General features: G+C 47.0%; 1 protein-coding gene across 9 annotated transcripts in view; it reads left to right on the forward strand.

The window, feature by feature from the left end:
- Positions 1–12,690, forward strand: part of FHOD3 (formin homology 2 domain containing 3) — a 476,176-nt gene extending 463,486 nt beyond the window's left edge. For all 9 annotated transcript variants that reach the window (XM_056137948.1, XM_056137949.1, XM_056137951.1 and 6 more), the window contains 2 exons: positions 2,159–2,320; positions 11,012–12,690. In XM_056137948.1, coding sequence (XP_055993923.1) covers positions 2,159–2,320; positions 11,012–11,094 — 245 coding nt within the window. In that variant the 3' untranslated portion in view covers positions 11,095–12,690. The remainder of the gene's footprint in view (positions 1–2,158; positions 2,321–11,011) is intronic.

Below are 12,690 nucleotides of genomic sequence, written 5' to 3' on the forward strand. Positions count from 1 at the left end.
ACTCCTGCCAGCAGGGGGCGCGCCTTGCAGATAAGGGTGGGTCCAGGGGTAGGGGGGACAGATGGACGTGATGGAAAGTAAGTGTTTCTGCAAAGAGCCTTTTCACTGAGGACGTCATCGCACTTTCCCTCACTCCTGGCTTTGTGAACCAAGGTCAGTAGCTTCATCTCAAAGACAATCAACCCTCCCCCAAGTCAAATGGAATTCACACAAGAGGAATTCTTGTGAATGAGTTTTCCTGTGGTAAGGCAGGGGTTGGCAAACTGTTGGTCTAATTCAGTCAGACTGCTACCAGAGTGGGACACAGACACACATTCTCATTTGTGCATTCACTATGGCACTTATGACAGTAACAGGACATTCCCATAAGACTTTTTCACAGTTTGTTGCAAAGGAAAGTTTAGGTAAAGTAAATTCACTTTTTCGAGCACATCATATGTCCTCTTAAGGGCTCACAGCTTCTAGCCTTTAGGAGAGATTTCATAAGGAGGGCCTCTGAAGGGAGAGTTCTTTTTTTTTTTTTCTTTCTGGGTCACACCCGGCAATGCACAGGGGTTACTCCTGGCTCTGCACTCAGGAATTACTCCTGGTGGTGCTCGGAGAACCATGTGGGATGCTGGGAATTGAACCCTGGTTGGCTGCCTGCAAGGCAAATACTCTACCCGCTGTGCTATTGCTCCAGCCCCAGCTGACATCTTCTTGCTCTGGAAGGAACCCTCACGACCGGATTCTCACCGTTCAGTAATTTCTGATCCATTGGCTTCGTGGCTCATGTCTCCACATTGGCCTCTGTCCTGTATGCAGGGATGAGGAGACAAAGTTCACAGTTTTCTGGGTTCTCCATGCTGGCTGCAGGTATCGGGGTGCAGGCTACTGTGTTATCATTCCAGTTCCATGAAAGAAGAGTTCTTGATATAATAAAATTGTATTTGTTCCCCATTTAAATCTGGTTGGGAACTCATATTCTCAGTGTTTTCTTCTTGTCTCTATGCTTTTATGTCAGACTAGGAATTGCATGGTGTGTGTGTGTGTGTGTGTATGTATGTGTGTGCATATATGTATATATATATACATATATATATTTCCAATTTGGGAAACAGGTGAATGCATCAAAGAAAATTTTATGTCCATTTCCCATTTGAAGTTTAAGAGAGCAGTTCCTGTTAGGGTTTTTTATTTTATTTTTTTTAATTTTATAAACATCTTTTTTAAAATTTTTATTAGTGAAACACCATGAGGTACAGTTGTAGACTTACAAGTTTTTGCGCTTGGGTTTCAGCTATACAATGATCCAGTACCCATCCCTCCACCAGTGCCCATTCTCCATCAATTACAATTTTTTAAAAATTTTTGTTAGTGAACACCATGAGGTACAGTTGTAGATTTACAAATTTTTGTGCTTGACTTTCAATTATACAATGACCAAACACCCATACCTCCACCAGTGCCCATTTTCCACCACCACGGGTCCCAGTATCCCTCCCACCCCTCATTCCCCGCCCCCCCATCCCACCCTGCCTCTGTGGCAGGGCATTCCCATTTGTTCTCTCTCTCCTTTTGTGTGTTGTGGTCTGCAAAAGAGGCATTGAATGGCAATCTTGTTTGGTCTATAGTCTACTTTCAGCATGCTTCTTCCATCCTGGGAGGATCCTCCCTACATGTTAGGGTTTTTTTAAGTATGGCCAGTCAATAAATAAACAATGCTTCCAAATTGGTTTATGTTTGAGAAGTTAATTGGCATTCAGTCATGGAACCATGAGCATGGTTCTGGGTACTTGTATTGTGCAGAGCAGTACACAGCAGGGGTAATCTACCCTGTCCAGATCCCAAGACCTGACAGGTGATCGCTCAGCTAGGGGTGGGAAGTTAGAGGGCAGCAAGTGTGACACAGACACTGCAGCATTACAGAGGGGTGTGGCATGAGTGCTCTAAAGACGCATCTGGGGCAGTTCAGAATGTGGAGCCTGAGCCCGAGGTCAGAGTGGTTTCCCTGCAGCCCTGTGAGCAGTGGGGACAGTGAGCAATGGCTGAGTCAGACCCAGACTGTAGCTCCGACTCAGTCATGATCCCCTGCAGGTAGCTCTGCAGGCTGGAGGAGCAGTGCTCGGGGGTTTTCTTTTCGTGTTTTCCTTCTTTCTGACTTTGGTTCATTCTCTAGGATCCACTAGCTCATGGACTGTGGGGACCGATGACTCACCTAATGTCACGGATGATGCAGCCGATGAGATCATGGACCGCATTGTCAAGTCGGCCACCCAAGTGCCCAGCCAGCGAGTGGTGCCACGGGAGAGGAAGCGATCCCGCGCTAACAGGAAGTCATGTGAGTGCCTTGGCCACCCAAGTGTCACTGCCACTCCCCACCCTATGGTACCTGCCCTCCCATTCTGTAGGATTCAGGAGCTGCAGGGGGCTCCAAGGCCAGCTCCAGTGAATTTTCAGAGGTCCCTGGAGAGCCCACCTATGTTTGATAACAAAAGGCCGCATGCCTGATGGGCAAGCAAGGTGGCCACTTGGCAGAGGGCCGCAGCAGCCTTCTTGTCTAGTGCCTGCCATTTCCAGCTTAGCCCTCCCTTCAGGGAGTCTGAAATCCATGGCTTGACATAGCATCTTAAGTGCATCTTCTTCACGTGGCAGATCCCTGTGACTCAGTTCCCTGGCCTTTTCCAAGATGTCATCAGGGTTTAAATAGAACACTCCAGAATATCCAGTTGATTCCTAAACTGTGGAAGGATGCTTATTGCAGTATAGCTCTTTGCTGCCTCCGAGTCTTGTCAATTGGCTGATGGATCTGACTGAGGGAAAGTGTTCTCAAATGTCTTTGTTTTTTCCTCATTTTGGTTTCTCTTTTCATAGTAATTAGTATCCTGGTGCTGTGGATCCTCTTAGACCGCCTGGGTTTTGACCTGTAGAAATCTGAATTATTCTTTGTGTGTATGTATGACCAGTGTGTGAAAGAGCCTTTTTTGGGTGATTCTGCTGGATGGGTTCTGCCGGTGGGGGAGGAGAAGGGGTCCTTCTCCTGTTCCTGACTCTTGGACCCTCTCTTGGAAGCTGGTTTCTGCATGGACTCATGCGTGGCCACAAGCTCAGACCATGGAAGAGGAGAGCGGAGATTCCTTGTGATCTGCCTTTTCTCTCTGGCCAGGGAGTCCAGTCCTTGTCATGTCTGAGAGAGCCTGAGTTCCCCTTTGCTGCTGAGTTTCCTTCTGAGGAAGGTCAGGTCTCACCAGGGACATGATGCTGTGGTGCAGAGTGGCAGTTCTACAGAGATGTGGCCCCTGGAAAGTGGCTGACAATTAACCCATTATTCAGCTGATTAAACACTTAAAGTCAGTCACCCTCTTGAGAAGAATGGTGGGAAGAGGCAGGAGTTGAATTCAGAGCCTGCAGGGGAAGGAGCTCAGGGCAGAGCTTTGGTCTCCCTCACCGGCTCAGCCCCTCACACCGTGACTTCCCTTCATTCCGTGCCTCATGAACCTCTATCAAGGCGTGGGACATTCATATTTTATTTTTATTAATTAAGTTGGCAGCACAGTGACTTACAATAGGGTTGATAGTACTGTTTCAGGCACAGTGTTTCTACACCATACCCACCACCAGAATATCCATGACCCTCCATCACTAGGTCCCCATCATCCCCACTTCCCTACAGCGAATGAATAAATTTGGGGGCTTGGGAAAGACCCATTGATACGTAGGGGCTGTTTCTGGCTTTCTGTTCAGGTGTGACCCCTGGTGGTACTTGGGGGGGCATAATGTGTTTCTAGGACTTTGACAAGGGTTGGCTGTGTGCAAGACGAGTGCCTTACCTTCTCTGGTATCTCTCTGGCTCAAGTTTTTACACTGATTCAGTGTTACAAAATTTTTATTTCTATTGGAGCGATAGCACAGCAGGTAGGGCGTTCGCCTTACAAGTGGCCAACATGGCCGACCCGAGTTCGATTCCTCCGCCCCTCTCGGAGAGCCCGGCAAGCTACCGAGAGTATTCGATATGCCAGACACAGTAACAACAAAGTCTCCAAATGGAGACGTTACTGGGCCCGCTCGAGCAAATCGATGATCAACGGGAGGGCCTTTACCTTTACCTTACCTTTATCTTACAGAATATGGGCTTTAGCGATAGCACAGCGGGTAGGGCATTTGCCTTGCATACAGCCGACCCAGCTTCGATTCCTCCACCTCTCTCAGAGATCCCAGCAAGCTACCGAGAGAATCTCGCTTGCACGGCAAAGCCTGGCAAGCTACCCATGACATATTGGATATGCCAAAAAAAAAACAGTAACAACAAGTCTCACAATTTGTTGTGAGATGTTATTGGTGCCCACTTGATCAAATTGATGAACAACTGGAGGACAGTGCTATTACAGAATATGGAAGGATGTTGCCCAGCTACTTGTTTTCCTAGGAAGAGAGAATGATAGAATCTGGGGATAAAAAAGTGAATTTAAAAAATAAAATGATTGAATCTGTTCTAGGGAAAAACCTGAACAGAATGGATTCAGTCCAGACGCTGCTCCCTCAACTGCTTGACTCAGTCTTATATTTGTTTCCGAGGTGGTATTTGAAAACATCCAGGAATTTCCCCCTTACTATTAAGAAAACTGCCTCTGTGTTTCATATAGTTCTTTACTCACTGTGAAACAATTTTTATTCTTTTATAGTTGATAGCATGTGGGGCAAGCTGGCAGTAACAATAGACTACAGACTTTAAAGCAGATGTTCCGTTTTGCTTTTCATAGTAATTAGTATCCCGGGGCTGTGTGTCCTCTTTGGCCTCCTGGATTCTGACCTTCCGTTGAAAACCATATAATAAACTAAGATGACATTGAATGGGCTCCATGTCTTCCAGCCAAACTTTGACTTTCTCCACAACAATGTTATTTCTGTCTAGTCAGCAAATAACTTTCCCTAGGTCATCGAAGATGGATGACCCTCCTGTAAGGTACTCACTCAGTTTGATAATTAGACACAAAGATAACTAGAACAAGGCGAAGAGACGAGGTTTCCCCCAATACAGGTCAAGAGTGGATTCAGAGAGCTCTCCTGAGGCCAGTGGGTGAGATAGCACCTCCCTGCCCGTCCATACAGAGGAGATGCCACTCTACTGCCCATCCACATAGGAGGAGCAGGTGGAAGGCATAGAGCAGCATGGAGCTCACATCCGCTCTCTGACTCAGTGGACTTTGTCTGAATTCAGTGCTGGACCTCAAGACCTAGTCCCCAAAACAGAATACTAGAAAAGGAAGACTGTAAGATTTAAGTCTCTGAAATCCTTGAGAGGGTCTTGGAGTCAGGGGTAGATGGACACATACTTGAAAGAATGTTAGGGCAGAGACTCATGATGAGAGTCTAGGAAGTGGGGAGAGATACCAGGTCCAAACGAAGCAGGAACTATCAGAACTACAACAGTCCCCGGATCCCACCAGGTCATCAATGCAGGGCCAAAACCAGGGTGACAGCCCCTGCCCCCAAGCCTGCAGGATCAGCCCCGTAATCTAGACATGCCCTGTTGTCTGGGACTCTAAGTGGCCAGAAGCCCAGGTCGATGCCCTGCGGGAGGATCTGGGGGAGCTTGGCAGCTCTGAGCAGCTCCCTGCAAGTCACCGCTGCCTGAAAGAAGAGGCCAGTGGTGGTGTGTGTCTGATGACAGGCCTGTGTGCCAAGTACCACTTGAAGCCCAGTGCAGGTTTAAGAAGAGGATCAGGAGAGGAGACCGGGAATCTGTGTTTCCTGCCTTTGAGAACTGTTCTTGGGCACCACACAGAGGGCTTTCATAAGGGTCTTTTGGAAGGTGCTGAGCACCTTACCAGGCACCATACCACGTAAGGTATTTTGTTGCTTTTTCTGTCAAGCTCAAATGGAATCTATTTCCATGCTCAGGAATTTGCACAAACAACAGAGCCCAGTTCCCACGTCAACTCTGCCTTCACCAAGCCTCCATCTTCTTTGATATAATGAGGGTTGTCAGGGTCTCCCCAGGAATCTGGGAAGATAAATTGAGGGCCTATTGCAGGTGTGCACCAGAAATAAATAAATGGGAATTGCCTTATCATCTTTATTCAGCTACCCTTAATGTGTCCACCCTCACCCCTGACACAGGACAAGATATCAGAACTAGTAGATTAGCAGGGGTACAACACTCAACTGAAATATAGGCCTGGCCCAGATTTCACAGATGGTGAAAACATTTCACTAATCCTGTGCCCCCCCCCCCCCCCGCAGACACTAATATCTTCTTTCTATTCCATGGTCCTACTCAGGATCCCACTTAGTACTGAGCTGCCATGTCTCCTTCATCTCTGATTGTAGGTAACATTTCATGGCCTTATCACTTCAGAAAAGTACTAGTCAGTTCTGTAGAAGGTCTGTGCAAAACCTCTGCTTCTGATGGACAGAATTTAACATGGAAAGAGAAGAGGAAGAGGGGGAAGCAAGAAAAAGGACACAGTTAAATAATGGATGTGTTCTAATGTCCAAGAACATAAGAATGAATTAAAAAGCTCTGGTATATATACACAGTGGAGTAATATGCAGCTGTAAAAAGGATGAAATCTTGCAGTTCATTGCAACTTGTATGAAACTTGCGGTTATCATGTTAAAGGAAGTAAGCCAGAGGGAAAGCAACAAATACAAGATGATTTGATTAAATCTGATATATATTTGTTATATATGTATATATATAACAAATAGACATATCAAATGAAATCAAACCCTTGACCTTTGAAGGTAAAGTGAAATGACTAAGAAGTGGGGTGACTGGAGGTGGAAGGGAAAGGCAGACTGGAAGGACACAAGAGATGGACTAGACTTGACACAAGAACAGTAGTAGTGGGGACACTTGGGCACTTGGTGGTGATTCAGGTACAGTGACTGCTCAGGAAAACCATGAAAATCATCACTATTTTAACCATGCTGCCTAAATTACAGTGCTTAATGCCATAACTTAAAAAAATATGTATAATTTTAAGAAATAGATAATTGGGTACTTAATAGGTATATAGCAGGCAGGGCACTTGACTGGCATCAGCTGACATAGGTTCACTCCCCAACATACCATATGGTCCACTGAGCCTTGCCAGGAATGATCCTTGAGCACAGAGCCAGAAGTAAGCTCTGAATACTACTGGATTTGGCCCCAAATTTATTGACAATGACCAAATGACATAATCAACCCACAGAAGTCAGGCTTTGAACCACAAAGACACAGACACCTAAAACAAGCCCTGATGTTGAAATCCACTGGGGTTTGGACTGCACCAGCTACTTCAGCATCACTCAGACAGATCTCCAAGAACCAGGAGAGCAGCAGTGGGGCCCATTGTCTCCCAACCGGAAGGCACCCCATCAAAGAGCTGCCCTGAGAATCCTATACCCACCACACTTGGTATACCTGCTGGACAGCCTTTCTAATCTAAGCAGCCCCCGAAACAAAAACAAAATCAGCCACCAAAGCCATGTTCTTTGCAACCTGTTTGATGTGAGATGCATAATAATAATAATAATAATAATAATCTGTCCATGATCCAGTGTTGAGTACAATGAATTTCTGCCCCATGAAAGTGAAACCTACTGGATTTCCCAGCAACATGAAAGGTGATTGAAATGTGCCCTAGAGCAGGGCATGGCAGGACCATGGTGCCTGAATGTCCTGACTCAAACCCTTCCCGACCACATACTGCCTGCAGTGGGTCTGGACTGGATCTCTCCTCCCTGTGGGATATGAACCCCAGTCCCCATCTGCAGAGCCATCATCTAACCAGCTCATTTAGTGATCCTCATTGTTGCCATGTTCTAAGAAACAACACACTGGTAGTCACTTTGCTTACAAAGGACTTTGTAGGATTATTTCATTATAGCTCAGGTGGTTTCAGTATCTGAATTGCAAACCATAATGCCCAAAAGAAGGGGAAGGGGAAGGGGAAGGGGAAGGGGGAGTGGGAGAGAGAGAGAGAGAGAGAGAGAGAGAGAGAGAGAGAGAGAGAGAGAGAGAGAGAGAGAGAGAGAGTCTCTGCTGTGTGGGCACACAGCAAGGCCGATGCTGCACCATGAAACTGTATCTCAATCTCTGATGCACGTGCTTTAAGGTGCCTGTGTCATTCAAGGATTTATATGAATGGACATTCCAGTGTCCATCTATTAAAGGACAACAGCAGATACAGAGTGCTAATGAAACATCTTTAAATGCCGTTAGGGGTAAAATGCCCACCAGTTTGTCTGTCGTCATTCAGCCAAGCATGTACACTTAGAGGTACAAAAGTGACCGTTCTCAGACACATGTTCATTCCATAGCTAAAGTAATTTAAGATGGTCTGCTAGAAATACCTGACAAGTACTGAAGATGAGAGCACTAAATTGAAGATACAAGGCAAAAGAATTTAAATTTTCACTATGTGCTGTGCCTTAACTTTGTGCTTTAAGAAAATATCATTAGTTATAATAAAAATTGGATGGACTGCAAGAAAACTGTAATAAAACAAGTCTTGGTCCAGCAGATAAGCTCTCCCAGTGTGCGGACTTCTTCAAGCAGAATTCAGATCCTGGATAAGATGTCTTAGTCAAGAATGAGAACTTTTTATCTTGTTTTCTGCTATTAATATTGTTATCTTTTTTAAACAAACACTTGAGTGTTTAAAGAATATGAAAATTTATTACAAATACTATTTTTATTGTGGCCCCATAGAAAGAATTCCATTACTCAGTTTTAAATCTGTCTCTAGCCAGGAGTCTTGAGCCCAACATTTTGTCTGGATGAGTTTGACATTCAGTCTGGAGCCCAGGGGGCCTGGGGGTGGGGAGTGCAGAGTGAGCTGATGCAGGAACAGCTGCTCATGTATGACTCTGGAACCCAGAACCAGGCTTGGAGATGCTGTGCTGTGTTGTGATTTGGGGTGCTTCTTATCCCACATTTTTGTGTCTGTAGAAAATATTGATCCTATCCAGAAACCCTATTATTGACAGAGTTGTAACAATTAAAAATATCCAGGGGCTGGAGCAATAGTACATCGGGTAGGGTGTTTGCCTTGCATGTGGCCAACCTGGGTTCGATCACTGGCATCCCATATGGTCCCCCCAGCATTTCCAGGAGTAATTCCTGAGTGCAGAGCCAGGAGTATCCCCTGAGCATCGCTGAGTGTGACACAAAAAGCAAAAAAAAAAAATCCATCCTGATGCCTGTGAGATTTCTGTAAGGGAACTCTGTGTTATGTACTAAGTACCCAGTAGTTTTTCCATAAAGTATTTGTTGATTTGACCAACTAATGCATTAGGTGTTGGCCCCTGTTCAAATTGCTGATTCCTTGGAGAAAAGTCATTTATCAATAGATACTTCCCCTATTCAGTCTACCATGGGCTTGGCTATTTCAGATCCTTCTGCCCATTGACTTAAGTGGGTTTTGGCTCATGAAAGCATGAGGTGTGCTGCCAGTGCACCCAGGAGATGAGACCCTGGTCTCTGTGGAGATCTTAGAGAGCTCAGTTTCTCTGGCACAGAGGAGAGGAGAGAAGTGGGTTTGGCTCAGGCAGACAGGATGATGCTAAAGGTAAAACTCCCACCTGACCATTATAGGAACACAGCTGATGATCAGTTTAGGGTGGGAGACCCTGATTGGGTCCCCAGAACCACATATGATCCCCTGCACACAGCCAGGGGTAACTCCTGAGCACAAATCTTGGAATAGCCCCTGAGCATCACCCAGTGAGGCCCAGACTCCCTTGCCTACCCCTTTCAAAAGCACTTTAGGGTAGAAGCTAAATGTGGAATCCAGCTCTTCTAAAAATAGAACGAATACCCCAAACTCCCTCTAACCTTACATGCAGAGTGGGTGAAATTCACTTTCTAATTAAGGCAAACTGTCATTAGATGAGATTTCCAATGAAAAACATGTCTTGGAAGGGGCAGCTGACTCCTCATTCACCCTTATCCTGACATCAGTATCGATCAACACTAAACAATGGGAAAAACGGGAAGGCCAAGCTAAACTAACTCTAAGTCAGTTCAGTGTAATTATTCCTCCACCTGACAGCTGTAAGCCCCAGTTAATGGGGTCATGGTCCTTGGAGAGCCTCATGTGTTTCTCCAAGAGTATTCACAGGCTCTATCCAAGAGAAGTTTGGCACTAGTCTACAAGGAATCACTGGTTATTCTCTCCTACCACCTTTATTTAATTTATTGAATCACTGTGAAATAGGCCCTTACAAATCTGTTTATGATTAGGTTTCTTTCAGTCATACAGTATTCCAACACCCATCCCTCCGCCAGTATACACTTCCCAGCACCAGTGTCCCCAGTTTCCCTCCCATCACTACCCACTCTCTTCAGCCTGCCTCTATGGCAGATACACTCTCTCTCTCTCTCTCTCTCTCTCTCTCTCTCTCTCTCTCTCTCTCTCCTCTTCCTCTCCCTCCCCCCTCTTTCTTCCTCTTCCTCTCCTTCTCCCTCTCTCTCTCCCTCTCTCCCTCTCCCTCTCCCTCTCCCACACCACCTTTTGATTACGTTGAGGTAAAGATGTTTCTAGAGAATTATCTGACTGCTCCCCTTGTCCTGGTTTCTCTTACTGTCTTGCGCACTGGGGCTGTGTGTGCTTCGGTCTGTCCCCAGCATCGTGTCTCCTTCTGCAGGTTTGTGGGGTGAGCCCTGATTTGCATCCCTGAACTTGAATTTTCCCACACCCCATAATTCCTCTTCCAGCTCAGACCCCACTCCTCAGGCTGGTCCGAGCTGAGCTCTCGCCTTGCCACTTGCCTCCCCAGAAAGCTTGCGAGGACAGACTCTCCCCTCTCTCCCTCTCCTCTTGGGCTCTCCAGGTTCATGCTCTCATGGCCTGCCTCTTGCAGCCCTGAGACTAGTTCCCATCCCGATCCAGGGAATCGCTGGCATAAGTAAGAGGGTCAGAGCACGGTGATCTCCCTGGGCCTCTGGGAGTCCATGGGGGGCTGGATTCCTGGTGCTGCATGCCACATGCTAATGCCTCCTTCTCTTCTCTTGCCTTGTCTTGACCTGCGACTGCTGCAGTACGAAGAACCCTCAAGAGTGGCCTGACTCCGGAAGAAGCCAGAGCTCTGGGCCTGGTTGGCACCTCTGAGTTGCAGCTGTGACCTGCAGGTGTCCCTGAGATGCACGTCCGAGCAGAAACCGAGCTCCAGTGAGGGGTGGGGGTGGGGGACAGGGGAGACTCTATGTGGACATGGGAAAGTTCTGAAAGGGGGTGTCCCCTTGTGGCCGTGTCCCCTGCTGTGCAATGACTTGGCTCACCGGGGACCTCCCCCGTCTGCTTCCTCCGTCGTGCCAGCTGGCTGTGCTGCCTGGCTCCCGAGACCTTCTCTGCGTGAGGGCAGTCCTCGGCAGCCCGGGTCCCTCTCTTAGTTGCTTTGGGCTGAGAGCGACTGACTTGTTCCACTGCCGGGTCTGTGCGCCACACCAGCTTCCCGGAGTGGGGAAGCTCCACAGTGTCTGCAGAAAGTGGCGCAGGCAGTGGACTGGCTGTGGATCTTAAATGTACTAAATGTCTATACAGAGTCATACATGTACACCACGTGTCAAGTACTAAATAAACGGAGTCTCATGCCACCACGAGCACTGGTGTTCTCCTGGGCCCTCGGCAGCTGCACAGGTTCCTTCACCTGCCTCCATGTGGAAGGACCTTGACTTGGGTCACCTTCAGACCCTTTGAAGGCGAGTAGCACGGCCACTGTGCTCCTGGAAACTCCTGCTTTTACAGGCCCAAGTCCTCACTGTGGCTCCCATGAACTATCATTTCCTGTCACCTTGCCCTTGGACTTGGGTTTGGCTCCATAGTGACATTGAAAAGAAAACTCAGAGCCCCGTGTGAAAAATCTGAACTCTTCTGTTACTTCTTGGTCTCTCATGAACAAATTCCATTTTCTCAAAAAATTGACAGTCACCGAATGGAAATGTCAAGCATTGTCTCCAGAAAACTTCAGAAACGGCTCTAGTGCAGGTCATCTGGGGCTAAGGTGACAAGAGGAAAAGGCACTGCCGGGGGGGTCTCCACAGAAGCCTCTCTGCCTGGGCTCTTGTGTTGAAGAACTGCTGGCTCCAGTGATGATGAAGGCACAGGTGAACTGCCGCAGCAGTGGTGGGGAGGCCACGACCTTCAACTTTGTCACACCTCCGAACCCTCTGGGCATCTGCATTCCCGAGCCCAGGTGTATATGATTTAGAGACAACCTAAGGTTATGTTGTCTGCAGAACCAAAGACAGTCCATTCACCCCATTGGCATCTGTGAGTGTCCCCTGTTCTGCAACCCCACTCACTGAGAGACCCCGAGACTCTTTCAAGCAGGCCCCTGTTCAATAGCACATGATCAACTTGAGTAGCCCAGGAGGGCCTGGATCCTGGAAGTGCTGGGTCTGTAATATTACAGTGGAATGTATTGAATCACTGTTGTGAAAAGGAGACCCGGAAGTATTCATGTTCATTTCCTTATGGTTCTAAATAGCTTGTAATATGGTTTTGCAAATGGTCTAGTGGCTTGTGAAAGTGTTTGCCTGTTGCATTGGCATTGAATCCAGAAATGGAATCGCTGTGTCACTGACATTGTGATGTGTAAACAAAAGGAAATGCATTTTTGCTGCGTTTAGTTCAGCAAAATACTTTGATGTCCTGCCAGGAGCCATTGGTGTTTGTTTTTGCCGACAGTTATTGCTTTAAATAAAAGGTCACATTTGAA

The sequence above is a fragment of the Sorex fumeus genome, unplaced genomic scaffold (genome assembly GCF_029834395.1).
Source record: "Sorex fumeus unplaced genomic scaffold, SorFum_2.1 ptg000128l, whole genome shotgun sequence".
NCBI lineage: Eukaryota > Metazoa > Chordata > Mammalia > Eulipotyphla > Soricidae > Sorex > Sorex fumeus.